This window comes from Haliotis rubra, unplaced genomic scaffold (genome assembly GCF_003918875.1).
Source record: "Haliotis rubra isolate DU_JTF1 unplaced genomic scaffold, ASM391887v1 Scf180, whole genome shotgun sequence".
Taxonomy (NCBI): Eukaryota; Metazoa; Mollusca; class Gastropoda; order Lepetellida; family Haliotidae; genus Haliotis; species Haliotis rubra.
This window is the reverse complement of record NW_025765781.1, coordinates 1561623-1580204: the sequence shown is the minus strand read 5'-3', so window position 1 is coordinate 1580204 and position 18582 is coordinate 1561623. Positions and strand designations below refer to the sequence as shown.

Sequence of the window (18582 nt, the reverse complement as noted above, 5' to 3'; positions counted from 1 at the left end):
CTTGACTGACTGAGTTTGGTTTTACGCCGCTTTTTAGCAATATTCCAGCAACATCACGGCGGGGACACCAGAAATGGGCTTCACACATTGTACCCATGTGGGGATTCGAACCCGGGTCTTCGGCGTGACGAGCCAAAGCTTTAACCACTTGGCTACCCCTCCACCCCCATCCTTGAAGAACGTTCGAAAGAGATACATATCAAATAAGTACTTACTTCGACCTTCAGTACCACAATATATTCGCCTTATGACAATCACAAAACTAAACACATAAAATCTGTTGTGTTATATTTCAAACATGCCTTCAGGAAATGAAACTGGAATCTATGCTAACATGACCCTGTACCGCACTTCATGTATATAAGGCTAGTCATTAAATAAACATTTGAATTTGAAATTTTGTCTCCTCGAGTTTGCAATCTGTCATTGCTAACCAGCCTGCGATTGTGTACCCGTCTGAACTGATATTGTGAATGCAATAACTATTTGGCCCCTAAAATAACCATGCATTTCTTCCCAATACTAGCTAGAAAGTGAAAACACAACCTTTACTGACTTCACAACAGTTCATCATAGTCTTACAATGTAACGAAGCGTAACTGCAATTCACCTCAGTTTATTTCATTTTGTATTGTCAGAATTTACATGTATCCCATTGGATTATTTTGAACAAACGTCCATGTTCCGTCCAAGTACAATTGATGCACGGGATCCCGTAAATATGAGGAACGTCTAGTTTTGCAACATTATCAAAAATCGCCGAAGATGACTGTTGAGAAACTCGAATCTACGTCGACCCTTGTAATTCATGCCAATCTGCCGAGTCGCCCTTATCGAATATCGGACTGTATCCTCCCGAACAAGGGAAGGGTCTTGATTGACTGTAACAATTATGTCAAGTGTCAACGTCTTTGGTCGAGTGGCTTATGCGAAGGTATTTACAGAGGCTGACGCAGCGACGCCTATGACCATGATGTCTATGGTGGAAGATTTGCTTGCTTGAACCTAATCTGATAATATTCAGATTGAACCCCTGTCACAACTCTTACCGGCATCTCCACAGTGTATGTTGAGAGTTACCGTCCCAGGACGAGATCCTTCCTGAGCGTGGTGTGGAAACATGGCATCTGACATGTGTCTCCCCAAAACTGTAGGTCAGCAACACGCTCATTCAGCAAGGTTAGACACGCCATAAGGCTGTGTTCAGGGTTGGCTCTCAGTATCTCCACAAGGTAGGAAATGAAGTAAGATCCCTTCTTTCTGTCACGATAAGAGACATAGCCGTCAACGGTTGACCTTGCAATCAGGAAATCGGCCTCGTTGGGGACAGGGACTATGGCATCGTCCTCCATGTCGCCATAACAAGAGTCTGTTTCGTGAAGGTGAAACTGTTGTCCATGTACACCTCGACAAGCCTGGAACAAGAACACCTTGGGTTTGCCCCGAAGTGAAGGACACTGTTTAGCCGTGAACTGCTTCGTAATCTGGTCTACTGTTACATCTAGACCATCTGCTGCTTTGATGGCTGTGGACGACCCGTGAGACATCACAGCGCAAACAAAACAGCTATACTGAGAGTGATCCAGTAAAGCCATGCCCTTCAGCGTTTTTAGAAGCTCAAAACACTCCAAATCTGTTTTGATCTCTACTTTGAAACCAAACTGTCTAAACAGTTCTTCCAAGCTGACTTCATCCTGTTCAGCGCCATATCTGTATTTGCTGTCATCTGGAAATGACCTCATACTGAGGATAAGACATACACCTTTAGGACTGGTGTCCATCTTGTACTCATTACAAGGCGGTTGGCTGGACAGAGAACATGCAGTCATGGCACGAGTTACCTGAGGTATTTGGCCTTGAACATCTAAACCTGTAAAGATCTCTACCGTTCTTTGCACCAAGCGATCAATGTTTTGTCCGGTTATGGATGAAATCTCCATATGTCCTGACAACCACCCTTTGTCCAATACCCCAGGAACCTGGCATGTTGAGTATTTGAGGGCAGGTCGGACTTGTTGCCGATGGTAATAGTAACAGTGTCCCGGTCGTATAGATCATTGAGCCAGGAGTTTTCATTTTGTAGAGGCTAGTCTTGGAATTCACGTCAAACAACAGAAAGTAGACATCGGGTTTGTGTTTACTTGCCTGCTGGAGTTGTGATCTTATGTTCCCTCTGCATTCTGTGACGTCAAAGATCACAGCGGGGCATACTCCAGGCGAAGTCCATGCACAAAGAAGCAATCACTAACACAAATAAGCTTGTTAGGGTTGCCTTTGATCAGATATTTCACAAACTCTGATTTTCCGCTCTCACTTGGTCCAAGCAGACATATCTTCAATTTTGTTTCTTTCTTTCCAGGTGTCACCTTTGAAACAACTGCATCAACAGAAGCTTGTGCCATCCTTCAGAGAAATGTCTGAAATAGACAACATTTCGGGGTTAAACTGTTTTCAGCTGTCTTTAAGTTTACTGTAAGCAGACGCACTGATGAAGTCTGTTATGGACAATAATTAAACTGGCTTCAGAAATCCCGAGTTGATACCAACGGCGTACGATTTTGAGCTGTCAACCCAACCAACCCCCAACCCCCATGGTCATTAAGACGATGGTATGGTGAATGTGTTTGTGTTTGTTGTATAACGCTGCACTCAGCAATATGCCAGCTATTCGACAGCGTTCTGTAAATATTCGAGTCTCGTCCACACTGTGATTGACATCGATCTACATGACATGCGTCAACCAAGTCAGCGAGTCTGAAAAGAACAAGCTGCCACAGCTTGATTATGATCCCTGTCATCTTTACTGTATCCCGAACACCTTGTCCAAATCCTTGGTAATCCTGTTTATTCTAATTCTATAATCGATCAACATTCAACTTGGTATAAACATCATATAGCAACGTGTATGTACTCTCCCTACTTCGCATTTCTGTATTTCACTTGCGTTGTAGCGATATTAGTATCCAGGGCTACAGATAATTTTTCAACATCAGGGTACGAACTCCTTATTTTTCAATATAGAAGTACTGGAAAACTTAAAGAGAACATTTTGAGTACTGAATGGAATTTAATGGCGTATCAGTAATCCTGTGTTTCGTTTCATATATGCACCACAACATTGCTAGTCTTGTGTAAACAGGTCAATAAACAATAAACAACACTCTTTCAGATAAATACGTCAGACTCTGTAAATGATTCTAAGACCGGACACCATTGCTGTGGTGCGTATATGCTACGTTTTCTAAATTATTTCCTACCGTATCGTGCATATTTTTATGCGTACATACGCCGATACGACCCTTATCTGGAGCCCTGCAGTATGTACACCGAAACATCACATCAAAATAATTACAGGGAATAACATAGAAAGCTGGAAATCCCGGTCTATTAATAACAAATAACGTCACAGCCTATTAATAGAGATGGAAAATTAAATTAAATTGGAAACCGTAAATAAAGTTGAACATCAATGCACATAGTCTGTTTCAGAGTCCCTGATCCACATGACTATGCGTTTGTCTAGTGTGCATATAGCTCCAACTGTGTGGTTCAACATATTGAACGATTAACTACTGTGGACAGACTGAATGACAACACTCAACAGATTTGAATAGCCTGGTTTTGACTGAGGAAGTCAATAACTGACTTGTTCCTTTAATACCGGCAAATACGTCCAATCTAGGACACAATCTCTTGCATGAAATGATGTCGGACAACATAAAGGGTAAATCATATGCAATGGCCTACAACACAGATGAAGCACTTACACTTTCTGATGATTACAAAGGGATGAACAGAGACAATCTGTTCTTAGCAACCCTGACATGTTACAATCTGAGACTGAGTGTATAATGAAAACTACAGTATGTAATTAATCCGAGGGATCTTACCTGGATTACAAAGTAATATGTCCTACCATGGTGTCCCACTTCCTGTTTGATGTACTTTCGTTTTCATTGTCACCTGCGTTCACCTGCCCAAGTAACCTCGTCCTATTTATTGCTCGGTGCCGCCCCCGTACAGAGAGCTGGTGGGAATCCAAGAAAGGGAGGTATGTTTTTCGACGTTATTTAAAACAATAACAGGTATACAACAGTTTTCTTCAGGGCGTGGAACTCGGAGAATCGATTTTACATGGCACATATGATGAGTTGAAACCAGTTTTTCTGTGTTAAGCACCCAACTGCTTCTTCTTAGTACGCCGAGGGGCGGTGGGGTAGCCCTAGTGGTTAAAGCGTTGGCTCGTCACGCCGAAGACCCGGGTTCGAATCCCCACATAGGCACAATGTGTGAAGCCCATTTCTGGTGTCCCCGCCGTGATGTTGCTGGAATATTATTAAAGGCGGCGTAAAACCAAACTCAGTCAGTCAGTCTTAGTACGCCGAAGAAAAGAAGACATACAGTCAAATCCCGATGAATCGAATGCCGGTGTCTCGAATATTATGCATAACTCGAAGTACCTGTCGGTCCTGCCCATTCCCTGTTATAGTTGTCATCATTTGAATACCGGTTATACGAATTCGTCTCATAAATACACACGATGACTCGAGAAGAACATTTGGTCCCATGAGATTCAAACAACAGCAATCTTGTATACATATAAGCAGAGCCATAGATAACCTTTTGAGTCATTGAGTTATGTACTCGCTTGTGTTCATCTCAATTGGGTATCTTAATTTTTCCTTTGAGTTACCAAATATATTGTACCCACCTCATTCCAACTCAATTTGGTACTTTGTCATTTTCCATTAATTGTGAAAATATAATAAAGTTTAAATGTTGGTATACGTGTTTATTATTCATATTTGATCTGTAATATGAGAAACGATAAGAAAGATTGCAAGTTGCCAAGTTGAAATAGAACCTCACAATATACCTTAGTTATTTTATCTAACCACCGGTACGCAAGCTGAAATGTGACATTTATGTGTGTACGCATGTAAGATCAAACTTATTGAGTATTTACAAAACTTCAAGCGTACCAGTACGCAATAGACTTAAAAGGAATAGAGTTTTCATATAAATATTTGCGTAATTTACGCAGAAACGTAGCTTATCTGTACCTCTTCATAAGCCGAAGTCAGTCAATGAGAAGTTGATTAGTGTAGCAAACTGATCCAATTAACAAACCAGCGCGGCTTACACCTTTCCGCCTCTGACGGGTGAGTTCAAAGGCAGATTAGTGATTTTACGGAAATCACTGTCTGTGCTAATCAGACTGGAACTGATAAGGTGCCCCTATTAGTGATAGGGAAATCATTAGATAAACACATGCTTAGGTGGAGGAATTAGGACTGGATCATCTTTTTTCTGTATATATTGTAATTCCGATCGAGCCGAGCCATATTACAGATGAAGCAATCATAACTATCAACCAGATGCAGGCACCAGTCACATCCTGCAATATGATGCGATTTAGTATTTATTCCTGAATCGAACCCAGGGGACGCAACTCTGTACAGCGAAAGAGCACCTCGGTATTTTTGTATTTAAATTTCAAATCAGTTATGTCCTTATATATCATAAACCGATATAAATACATGGTTTGGAATTTTATCTTGCACCGTTACACATCACAAATAAAATGTTATATCATGGACTTGATCAGTTCGATGCATATACAAATATTTTAGGTATCATAAATTGCTACATGTTTATGAAAATATACATGATAGTAGGAGTAGTGTGCAACGTCTCCCTGGGGGATTTTCAAGATGGCGGCACATCCGGTCCCCATGGGCGCCGCCATCTTGATCAAGATGGCGACCCACGGGGACCGGATGTGCCGCCATCAGGGGAGATCACTCGGGTTCCGGTTGGTTCCGGTTCCGGTGGGTGCGCACGCATCGCGATGACGTCACGTCCGGTTCCGGTGGGTGCGCGCGCATGACGATGACGTCACCTCCGGGCCAAGATGGCGGACGCGTTTCAAGATGGCGTCCCATCCGGTGGGATCGCGTGAGATCTCGTGGGATCTCGTGGACTCTCGCGGGATCTCGCGAGCGTAGACGCGTTTCAAGATGGCGGAACGGACGAGCGGCGGACGGGACGGGACGGAGAGGGAAGGGAAGGAGAGGAAGGGAAGGAGAGAGAGAGGAGGGAGGGAGGGAGGAGAGTGGCGTGGACGATGGCGTGCGTGCGGTGACGATGATGTAGTCCTAAAGTGTGTTTATTGTGGTACCAGCCTCAAAGATACCTATATTTACCGGTTGACGCATGGATGCAAGTGTGTAGTGAAACGAATGCTGGGCATTCACCCATGTCAATGTATGTGCCAGCTGTGGTCCCCGTGAGTGAGGTACACACCACAAAACGGTCCTTTCAGGGCCACCCATCTCTCTCAAAAGAATGGTACATTCAATGCAAACAACAATAATAACAACGATAGACTGGCATTTTTTTCAAACGTTTATTTCCCCCGCTAACAAGAACACTTTGACAAAAGAGGCAGGATTAGGGGCGTCCCTGATCGTTTGTTTACAAACGGTATGAACTGTAACATCATAATTGTAACATGTCACAATATATTCACCTAATGATCTTAGCAACGTTGTGATTTCATTGTATCTCCTATTAAATGGTTCAAGTGGCTGTTAAGTTTGCAACACAATGCCCAGTAACGGTACGTACTCACACATGTTGTTTTCATTCAATGGGCTTCCCTGTCCACCATACTCTTGATCCATTTGTTTTGGGGAATTGTTTGCACTCTTTCGTAACCCCGTGTCACGATCGTGACTATCACTAAGGCGATCCCGAGATTTAACTGTGAAGAGTGAGCATAAGACCATTCTTTGAAAGTGACGGTCCCATGGCAAATGGCTACCGCTGTTGTGTTTACGTTAGACATTGCATAACTGTGACGTCATCGATGACTTCACAGCTCATGTGGAATTCCTAGAACTGGGTATTTTCCGAGAACGGCTCATTCTCATTTCTTTAACGTAGGAGCCCTGCGTTGCCATTCTGGGCGATAGCATTAAAGTCATCTATGTTTTTCCAGTTTCATCTGTAATACCATCCTGGACACTGGATATATGTCCGTTTGGCTGCCTCCACATAACTTAGTCACGTTTTCAAAAAGGCTCGGTAGGATAGGTTCCCATAGAGGGAGTAATTTCCAAATGATTGTTTTCCACAGGCACACACACCTCTCGTAAGAGGGAATGCATCATGTCGTTCACCGTGAACACGGCGAGTGCGCCATTGTATTCTTGATTTTGAGGCAGATGCGGAGCTAACACTGACTAAAATTTATGTAAGCACTGACAGGGTTAGCAATGTTAAATTGGAGGGGATCCGTGACGTAAGATAGCGCAGGTCTTCCTGTCTACGCCAATGGTACAACAGACTATCATGCCACATTTCAGTGTATCTATTGTGCTACATTATTGAAGGACACTCACACCAGGCGTTTGAGTGAGTGGGTGAGTGAGTTTAGTTTTACACCACGCTCAGCAATATACCAGCTATATGGTGGCAGTCTGTAAATAATCGAGTCTGGACCAGACAATCCAGTGATCAACAGCATGAGCATCCATCTACATAACTGGGATACGATGGAATGTGTCCATCAATTCAGCGAGTCTGATCACACGATCCCGTGAGTCGCCTCTTACGACAAGCATGGGTTGCTGAAGACCAATACTAACTCGGATCTTCATGGGAATTGGCCGTTTGGAAGCAAGTGCCTTGTGAAAACAAAGATGACCATCTATGCCTGTCAGTGTTTAACACACCTGTGGTCAACAGCATGAGCATCCATCTACATAACTGGGATACGATGGAATGTGTCCATCAATTCAGCGAGTCTGATCACACGATCCCGTGAGTCGCCTCTTACGACAAGCATGGGTTGCTGAAGACCAATACTAACTCGGATCTTCATGGGAATTGGCCGTTTGGAAGCAAGTGCCTTGTGAAAACAAAGATGACCATCTATGCCTGTCAGTGTTTAACACACCTGTGGTCACTCCCACTGTGAGTTAATTTCACCCAGCGGTCCTTTTCAGGACCACGCATCTCTCAAAAGAATCTTTTTATATAATTCGACAAAAAATGCAGGAAGTAACACAGATATCGATGTAGGCATTCACAGGGTTAGCAATGTTAAATTGGAAGGGACCCGCGACCGAAGGGGGTGCCAGAGGACTGTAATGAATCCACTGACCTTCTTGAGCCAAAGTCATCTCAGGAGAGACAGGAAAGAGATCCTATTGTGCCTTGGAACAATTCGCAGGCATCATGGCGCATCATCTTGACAACTGATCTGGACCACAGGTCTGCACAACAGGTCTGCACAACAGGTCTTGACCGTTCGGTGTCTGGTGTTCAACTGAACCCCTCTTCCATTGGGACGGCCCTTTATGCTGCCTGATCAGGGACATCTCGACCCCAACAACTACAGGTGGTTGGTGGTGTTGTACCGTGTTCAAAGCACGTTGCTCTTCTCTTGCATTCTTCTTCTCCTTTGGCCACCAGTTGTCTGTAGTTGTCATTGATTTCTTCCTCAGGACAAAACAGGCACAAGTATTCACAAGGGACTTTGGCATGCTTCAGGTGTTCTCGCCAGGGTTGGTCTGTGGCTTCCCATCGATGAATTTTCAGGCCGCAACAATAACAGATCACACTATCACCTCGTCCATGATAGAAATAGCCAGCCATGGCCAAGTCATAAGGCGACTGGGCCATCTGTACAGGCCATGTTCGAAACGTCCTCGCACGTTGATAAAACTTGGCATACTCGGGGTGAGTAGGATTCTTCAAGCTGTATCCAGGTTGTGTCCACGAGGATGACAGAGGAGAAGGAATATCCTCTGAGGATGATGACAGAGGAGAAGAAGGAATATCCCCAGAGGGTCTCCATGGGGATATATCCACATACAACTTCTTGTGCCTGATCTTTTGAGACACCCATTCCGTATCGGGGACATCGAATGCACTCATGCTGATACGTCTGCACTGTCCAACGACTTGAAGCCAAATGACGCCTTCTCTCAAAACAATGCTTTATGTTTCTTGGTGAATCCCACGGCCTGTTTTCGTTTTCTTTCTGCGCTCATGATCCTGGTGGGTGTTGTCACAAGGTGACGAGTAAGACTTGTTTCCCTATGATGTTACGAACTGTTCCCTACACTTCGGTGTCCAGAACTGATATCTTGCACTAATCCCGGACACTGACGCCTGCTTTGAGAGCTGATTTTCCCACCATCTGCTGAACGTCCCATGTGGGTCTTGAAAAGCTTTGACGTCCTGCTGCTGCCTGGAGGCGCTACCCTCCATACCCGGTTGAGAGGTGTGGTGGGAGGAGGGGGTCTCGACTCTCTGCTGTTTTGTTCTTTTGACGTCTCTGATGACACTGTCGTTCATCACTTCTCTGCTCCCTTTATTAAAAGTGAATCCACTGACGAAGGTTGGATGTTCCAGAGGAAGGTTGGATGCGGGTGTCAAAACAAGTCAGCGGGTGGAGGGTGTGGACGCTTCACGGGGGTGTCAGGAGGCTGGGTGGATGACCCTTTGGTTTTCATCATCCAGGACCAACGTAGAGGGTTACCAATCAGTTCATGGGGTACGTTGCTGGAAGCGAGATACTGACCCAGAATATTCCAACCCCGTGGAGGGCCTAATTTGGTACGTTGTCGAACAAGATCATTGATGAGATCCACCATGTGCGTCCCAGGCATGGGTTCCCCTTCCACCACGAATTGACCCGCCTCATTCCAACCCAAGTCGGGATGAGCACGAATACGGGCCATCAACTGCCTGGCCTTGGTCTGTAGCGTTTTGGGAACCGTTTGCACGACTTCATTCAGAATGGCTTCGACATCATCGGGTTCTGAAACAAAAAGAACAAACAAACCATGAGCCACTGCTCTACGACCGGCTTCGCGGACTCCTTCTTAGGAAGGCGACCTCTACGCGGGACGAACAGATACACGACTCAGTAAGTCAACCGTACTTACGGTGAGGAGATCCAGTCCTGGGGGTGCCCGTCCTGGGGGTGCCCGTCCTGGGGGTGCCCGTGGCTTCTAAAGGTCGTGGTTTGACAGCGGCTTGGTCTTGAAACGCCAAGGTGTGTTGCAACAAGGTGTTATACTGCTGCTCTCGGTCCCTAAAAGGAACCGTGTCATCACGGACGAGGGTATCCATATCGTGAAGCGTGTGCACGCGTTTCTGTTCCAACAGGTTGGACTTGAGCAAATGTCGTTGACGTTTTTCTTCTTGCAGACTTTGCCATACCTCTTCTGGGACCATCACCATCTTCCGTGCATGCTTCATCTTGGTGGTAGGACGGTGCAGATGCAACTAACCCCAATCTAGGATGTGTCCTCTATTTATGATCTTCCTTGAGGATCTTCCTTGAGGATCTTCCTTGAGGATCATCTACCCAACAGGCCAGACACCAAGGGACCCACCACCGATGCCAAGGCAGACAAGAGACCTAATCCCCTTCCTTTCTGCTGTAAAAGTTGACGTTTCTGGACACAGACACCTTCTTTTCATCAACGTATGCATCAGTGACCCATGCTTTGTAAACGTTGACGTTGCTGTGCTGTCATAGGAATGTTGCCTCCATACAAATTCACCACGCATTCACAGATGGCTTGAATCAGTTCCGATGGGGCCTGTTTCAAAATAGCCTGTCGCATGGCTGGTGTCGCAGAAGGACTACACACATGACAGAGCGCTTCTTTGTGACGCTTCAAACGTGCCGACATGATGATGGTGTCGTCCCTGCAGCTGCTACCATTGAACTGACCAGGATGGGGGTGGGAGGCCTCTATTTATGGTAATGTCGCTGGAGGGAGTGGGGGTAATGCCGTTGTGGTCTTCTTCTTCTTTTGACTTCGTAACACCATCCGGGTCAAGGCTGCACCTGGGGCTGAGGGTGAAGTGACCCTTTTCTTCTTCTTCTTCTTGTTCTCTTGTCGGGTGGGTGACTTGCGACGCCCCTGGGGTTGCTTAGGGGCACGGCGGCGACGGCGAGGTGCTGAGGGCTTCTGCTGTTTTTCCTGTAGGTAGGACTGCCAGTTCAGCAAGATACGGGTCAACACACCAGCCAACGTACCACTTCCACTGCGTTTCATCAGGTAACTCAGGCGTTCATCCATAGGTAGTCGTGGATTCGCAATCTTGGTCAGCATGTCTTGGTGTCTCAACAGCCAGGTCTTGTGCTGCGTCTTCAAAGGAACACGTCCTGCTCGCAGATTTCTCACGGCAATGACAAACCATTGCAACAGTCGATGACGTCCTTTGACAGCCACGCCTTCGCCGAAGGGAGTCGTTTCTTCACGATGATGGGTTTGACTTTTCTGCGGGCGGGCATGCTTCTGTGGCTTCCTTTGCGTGGGGTGCCCGGCTAGCGTTTAGCACCCGTGCGTTTCTTTGCCGGTGCGTTTGGTGCTGGTGGTACGAGGTTGGGTCAAGGGTTGAAAGGGTTGGATCATGGTGGGAGAGAGGGAGACGATGGAAATGAAGGGGAGAGGCCGAAAAAAAGAAGAAGGGGAGAGAAGGCAGCAGGAGAGGCACGATACGTACTGACAGGGACAAACGTGTTCATGGTGGGTGCTGTGGGGTACAACTGCTTTAAGGAACGTCTTTGTTTGGAGGAGGAGGAAGCAGAGGGAGGAGGAGCACTTAGACTTTCGTACAGTCGTTGCACACCTGACCGATGTTGTTCGGTGGGATCACGACCCAAGGTGGTCAGGAGTGTTTTATGGATCGGTTTAAACAACCCTGTGGCAACAGCACGTTTGCGGGGCTGGGTCTGTTTCCGTCTGTCTCCCATGGCAGCTCTGGGTCAACTGACCGTAGGGTAGACGATCATCTCTATTTATCACGACTTGGGAATGTAAAGGGTGGTGGGGTTACGAAAGAGATGGGACCGTACACGGTGCTCTTTGGCCGTGGTCGGTTTCAAGTCCAGAAACAAATAGGAATAAGGAGCCAAAGTGGCATCCTCATAGGCTTCCCGAAGGAAGGCCGTCTGTCCTGGAAAGATTTGTCTGGCCAAGTGATCCATTTGCGAGGCGTCCCTCGGGTTTTTAAACAGCACCATGTAGTGGGCATTTAAACTAATGGTGCGATGATGAGGCGATGAAGCAAAGAGGTTTTGCGTCAAGTACAACACGGACGTGTTGCGATGATGACTTTTCTTGGTAAACCATCGCAGGAACTTCGGCTTCTTCCTCTTTGGTATTGTCGCCCAGCAAATCATCAATGATCAACCAATGGGGCGTAGGCAAACCCTTCTCGGTCTTAGCCCCAGACCCTGCAGGTAACTGCGTGTTGGCTTCCCCCATCGTTTGCACAAACGTCAGGGGTATCCCTAACCTCGAAGTCAGAACTTCCAAGTCCTCATGCATGGGTTGCCATTCACTGTACACCCACACGATGCCCTGAGGTGGAAGATCAAGGATCCCCGGTTGAAACACATGTTCCATGAAGGCTTTGACAAACGATGTTTTACCTGACCCTGTAGGGCCTGCAATTAACATGGTAAAGGGATGACGTAACGTGAGTGGGGTGACCATGGCCTCCACCAGGTCTGAGTCTAACACTGTCCCTGATAGTGTCCCTGACATACTGACACACGTCTTACCACCCTGCGGGTTGCACGGAAATGACCTCTAAGAGCTAAGATCCCTGAAGATATAGAAGACACAACCCTTTGAAAATGGAATTCACATTTTATTGAGGAACAACATCAACATGGCAAACAGATCAACAATAATGATGCATTAACAGATCAACAACAACAGGTCATCCACAGATCACCACCAGTTCAGGTGATCATTGGGATTGCAAGTCGAACACCGTAAAAAGTCCATTTGACCGGGATGAAAATGGTTTTCATCGTTAAACATGGGAATGTCGGCAAAAGTCTCTGGCTCCTCCTCTGGAGCCGTCACTGAAGTCATCACCAGATCCGTCTCTGGAGCCGTCACTGAAGTCGTCTCTGGAGCCCTCTCTGGAGTTGTCTGCTCTGCTTCCATGGTGATAGCCATCGGGAGTAGATCATACAAGTCTTGCAGATCTGGAGGTAACTCTGCCTGGGGATCTCTTGGGGGCTAGCAGGACTGATCCCTTGACCCTTCTCGCTCTCCCACAAGTCAGTCATCTCCAACTGTTTCTTCGGAGTCTGGGGTGCTTTGAGACTCTTAGGCTTGGGGGGTGCCTTCTTGGTGAGTGTCTTGGGAGGGGACGTCTTCTTGGTGACTGTCTTGGTGGGGGCCTCCTCCTTCTTCTTCTGTTTCTTTGGAGAAGTCGTGGCCAGGGTCCCCTGGGGAGGTGACGTCATCTTGGTGGGTGCCTTGGGAAGGGGCGGGGTGGAGACCTTCTTCTTCTTCTTCTTTGGAGAAGTCTTGGCAGGCGTGGTCTTGGGAGGTATTCTTTTTCGAGGCACGGGCTTGGGCGTCATGTCGGTGACCTCTGGATCATTGGAGAACAAAGGTAGAGTGCAGGTGGCATATCGAAGACTATAGCTGGGTGGGTGAGGCCAGAGTTTCACCTGGAGTTTGGCCAGCAGCTTGCTGTACAGCACACCATGGTCATAGGTCATAGGACGCCCATTCCTCAACTTGAACACGATGTGGAACAGCTTGTTGAGGAAGGTCTCCCCTGCATTTTCCTTGGCATAAGCATCGTTGATACCGATGAGGATCAAGCGAGGACACGATCTGTTGGCGCTGTCGGAGAGGATACGCAAGTGGTCTTGGTGATACGCCATCCAGTAATAGTCTTCCTCAGTCAACTCACAGAAGCGACCCATCATGCCATACAGTGTTTCTCTTTTCGGCTGAATATCTGCCAGCTTGCGGATGATCGACGGCAACTTTTGTTCCATCACACGCAGCCGGTCCTGGAGATCCATGTAGTTGGTCTTGTATAACTGGCTTTGAGTCATCATGGTGTTGTGGAGATGGGCCATGTCAGAAGCGAGGTCCTTTGCCTGCGAAGCCAAGTTGACGAAGGAAGAAGGGAGGTTGCCTGGAGATGCCATCTTCAACGACTGAGCTGATGCAACTGATGACCCGCTCGATCGATCCTGCGTTTTTATAGGCAACACCAGCAGCGCGAGCTATGACGTCACTTCAAATGACGTCACTTCAAATGACGTCACGATCGTGTTGTTTCTGGATGGCCTCTTGCACTGCTTTTCTGAACTGTTCTATAAAGTGTCTCTCTTCTAGATAGGTGGCAAGCACAAAGAGCAGCGTGAACAGCATGATGACGAATCACGATGGGGTCAGAGTCTTTTTATAGAGATACACAGGATGACGTCACGTGGCGCGTGCATGGATGACGTCACGTGGCTCGTGCATGGATGGAGTTGGCCCATGGATGACGTCACTCACAACAACAACAGCGTGTCACGAAGATGCATGAGCGCTTTTCCCAACTTGTTTTTCCCCGACCATGTCCAGGGTTTGTCAATATTCGGATGAGATACACCCATTCCTATTCCCCATCGTTGATCGTAGGGGCTAGCTTCAGCTAACGACTTTGGGTAGGATTGAATCAATCTCTGTTTCAAGTCCTTGTTCTGGGAAAATTTAGCCGTGATCGCCTTGGTCATCACCTCAAGACTGACCGTGTCCCACACTGTTTGAGTGAAACCTTTCACACATCGCCCCAGACGTTTTTGCTTTGCTGGAACAGCCTCTTGCAGAATACGCGTCGCACTGTCGTAATCTCCAAAGTACATGGCTTTAGAGTACATGTAACACTGTTCAACACAATTAAATGTAACACCATCCAAGGTAAACACAGCTGGATGAAAGTTGCTGAACGGTGACTGGATTCCATAGAAGAATAGCCAGGGGAGTGTCACTTGTGACTGTGCCTTGTCCGTGGGAGTCTTGAGACCCAGCAAGGTCATGGCTTCTGTTTCTCCACATTCCTCCAAAGCTTTGCAGAAGAGGGAGTAAGCTTGGGGTCCACGTCGGGGAAGCATGTCTAACAATTCTCTGACACGGTCAAAGGAGGTCCGAGGTTTTTCGATAATCTCTGCCTTCATGAGGATGGTCAGGACTTTAAACGTCATCAGTTTGTCGACCACGGCTTCGACCTGCTTGATAGCGAGCACGAGACCACAACGATTCTCCCTAAGCCTATCGCAGTGAACGGATTCCATCCTTCTCTTTTCTTAGACAACAGAATCTGTAATGACTCTGACAGAAACGTCTCTTTATATATACACACAGGGTCGTGATGACGTCATAGGGTGTGTGACGTCAAACTAGAAAGAAAAAAATTGTCGTTAGCAGAGCGTGGTTTCGATCCACGGGCCTCTGGGTGATGAGCCCAGCACGCTTCCACTGCGCCACTCTGCTCTCCCTTCTCTTCCCTTTTTTGTGACAGTACCTATGACATGATAAACGTGACCATGGCCTCCACCAGGTCTGAGTCTAAGAACAGGGTACAACAGGGTTGAGGGTGACCATGGACTCCACCAGGTCTGACCCTGAAGAGAGAGAGAGACGACATAACACAAGAGTACAATACAATCACAATTTATTGAATGATAGAACAACAAATGAACAAGGCAATCACATTTTATGGGTTAAACATCAATACATCAGAGCATGTCTACATCAAAAGTCCATGGGAGGGATGGGTTCACTCTTTATAGCCATAGGGGAGAGTTTCCCTGGGGACGCCTTGGGGGTCGTACTGCACTCGGCGTTTGGTGTAGACCAAGCGATAGGTTTTGGTGGTGTCCTTGGACAGCAACACGTTGCCCTGACGAAGTCCTCCGCGAATGATGCGGTGTGGGTACGGGACCGTGATGTTGGCTTGATCCCTCTGACAGACGAGGTTCTTCATGCTGTCAAAGTGGACATGTTGGCTCGCCCTGTGATTTAAAGTAAATCCTCGGACCTTGCTGATGCCCACACTGCCGTCAGATTGAGGATGGCGCAGCTTGTAGCCATAATTCTTGGGTCCTGCCGAGACAAAGGTTTGAATGCTGTTGCCCCCTCCCAGTTCATCAGTCAGCTCCCCCAAGGTATCTCCCAGTGGCGGGTTGTAACTTCGTGGACGGTGAATGTAAATGATACTGTCCGTATCAAAATAGAGGACACGTCGATCCAACGGTTGCAAATAAGAATACAACTTGAGACGGGCTTGTGCTGTCACCCAGGCTGCAATGGCCACATTGTGGGCTGGATGAGGGTCGTGAAAGTCTGCCTGAGGTTCATGAGTGACACAGATGAGGTCTTCATTGATGATGTTAATGTCTTTCACCACACGGCGCTCATCCCGGAGGAGGGCAAAGTACCTCTCAGGGGAACTGATATATTCCGTCTTGGCAAACCCAACGCGTTGACCAAACTTGCCCCAGTGATTGTTCAGGCAGGCCTTGGCTAAGGCACGTAGTCCTGGGTTTTTGCGAATGCGAGCAGGATCCAAGGTGACTCCCTCTTTCTGCTGTATCTCGTGGATGTAGGCGCTTGGGTCTTGACAACCTTCTTGGGTAGCCACTGGCCTCTTGCTTGATCTTGAAGAAATTGTTGACATACTTGGCAAACAGTCCTCCCTCTTGGGTGTCAGGGTCGTAGGTGGCAAGCGTGTCAAAGTGCCAAGCCTCAAAGATGTGAAGCACTTGATAGCCGCACTTTTCAACAGCAAACTGAAGCTCTTTGCTGACGTAGGTACCGATCCATGCCCGGTCTTCATCCCCGTGGGGGCAGGGAGCATCCAACTGCTCTTCAGCACACGTACGGCACAGCGGAAAGAGCAGTTTGCCTTGACACTTGTAAGGAAGAACAGGATGATAGAGGTCGGTGGGTGGCAAGACTCGGCACTGGATCAGGCCGTGGAGCTCAAACAAGTCAGACACGGGAGGATGATCTTTGATCTCGGGGGTGTCCCACGGGAAAAGTCCCATACTTGCAGATGTAAGGGTACAGCGAGCAAACGTCCACATATTTGATTTCTTCATCTTCTTTGGCTTCGTAGTACAGTTTGGTGGCGTTGGTACGACCTCCAAAGAAAGCATCTCTAGGATTCAACGGGTCAGGCATGTAGGCATGGGGTCCTTGCAGGGTAGTCAGGAAGGCTCTCAGATCACCGTTGTCTTTCTGTTGTTTCAGAAAATCGCATTCCCAGAGGGTCACCACTTGGTCGATGTCGGGATGTTGGCGTAACACACCCAGTCGGTACATGGTATGATGGTATCGTTCCCAAGGGGTGGTACCCAAGCTAGTATGGCGTTCACATCGGTCCGTCTTGTAACAGCGAGTACATCCATGCCAGAAACAGCCCAAGTATTCGTACACGGTGCGTGTCTTGGCGTCGTAGCCATCTGCCATGTAACGACTTCCGTCAGCACAGTCAAAGCCTACTTCTCCACCATTCCGAGCATGTTGGATGTGGACCCCAGGGTGTTGATGCATGACCCAGTTGAGCCAGTGGAGACACTGAAGCGAGTAGCGACGCTGGGGACGATAACCTTGAGTAGGTAGGATGGCGATGGTGCGGGGTTCCAAAAACTGTTTTCGGAAGGTGAGCATGCAAGCCATGGGTAGAGTCACTGCTTCATAGAAAGGGTCCACGTTGTTCTGTTGGATGAATATGTTGCGGAATGCAGCACAGCCTCGACGCAAAATGTCCACATCACTCTGACAGTAAGTCAACAATTCTTCATCCAGATCAAAGACAGTCCCTTCAGCCACCCGTGCATCGTACCAGGCCAAGAAAGCTTTGCGTTCGGCAGAAAACATGCTGTCAGGATCGTAAGTAGACACGGGAGGATAAGGACCCACATAGCCTTGGTGAGCTTCGGTGTTGAAGAAGTGAGGGAAGTAGCCTTTCTTGAGTTCCGTCAAGGCAAACGTTTTTGGAAACTGCTTCAGAGCCATCGTGAGGAAGTTGAGGGAATCCTTGAAAACAAGACGTCCCACGGTCATTTGCAAGATGTGATTCCCTCGAAGTGTGACCTGGGGTGCTTTCACGAGATGTTGATGGAAGTACTGTTGGAGCAAGTGTCCATCATACCCTCGGTAGTTGTGAGCAATGACCAACACGTCGTCATCATCAAGGGTAGGGGAAATGTCATCTTCGTCGTCTTGTTCTTTGTCGTCGTTGTCTTGTTGTTCTACATCATCATCATCATCGGGTTCTGGTGATACCAGTTTGGGTTGTTTCGAGGCACGGCCTGACGACTGCTGCTGGGATGCCTTACGTTTCTTCTTCTGCTTCTCTTTTTTCCGCCAGATGCATCAGCCAGTCGCCCATGTCCTTCAAGGTCGTCGATCCCGAAACACTTTGATGCGGCTAGGCCCCCTTCTCCTTCCTTACGCCAGGGACACTTGTCACACAACTGATCCGAAGCCTCGGAAATACATTTTCCACATCCTAGATGCACCACACACAAGTTGGGAACATGAGTTCCTTGATCTTGAGTACATTCAAAGTCGTAGAAGATGAACTGACGCTGTTGCCGTTCTTTGTCTTCATCCATTTTTTCACCGTCTTCATTTAGTTTCGGTGGTTCGATGACGGACATGTAACACTGGTGGTTGGGTTTCAAGGGTTCTTTGCAGATCTTGCAGTCCCAATTCGTGCCACACTGGTGGT

General features: G+C 47.4%; 1 protein-coding gene across 1 annotated transcript; it reads right to left on the bottom strand.

The window, feature by feature from the left end:
- Positions 1-624: 624 nt before the first annotated feature.
- On the bottom strand, positions 625-4070 carry LOC124273441 (caspase-3-like). Its single transcript, XM_046708708.1, has 2 exons — positions 3891-4070; positions 625-2417 (listed from the first exon to the last, which is right to left on the bottom strand). Exon 2 carries the CDS (start codon positions 1938-1940, stop codon positions 1077-1079), a length of 864 nt encoding a protein of 287 aa, XP_046564664.1. The 5' UTR covers positions 1941-2417; positions 3891-4070; the 3' UTR covers positions 625-1076.
- Positions 4071-18582: the final 14512 nt, after the last annotated feature.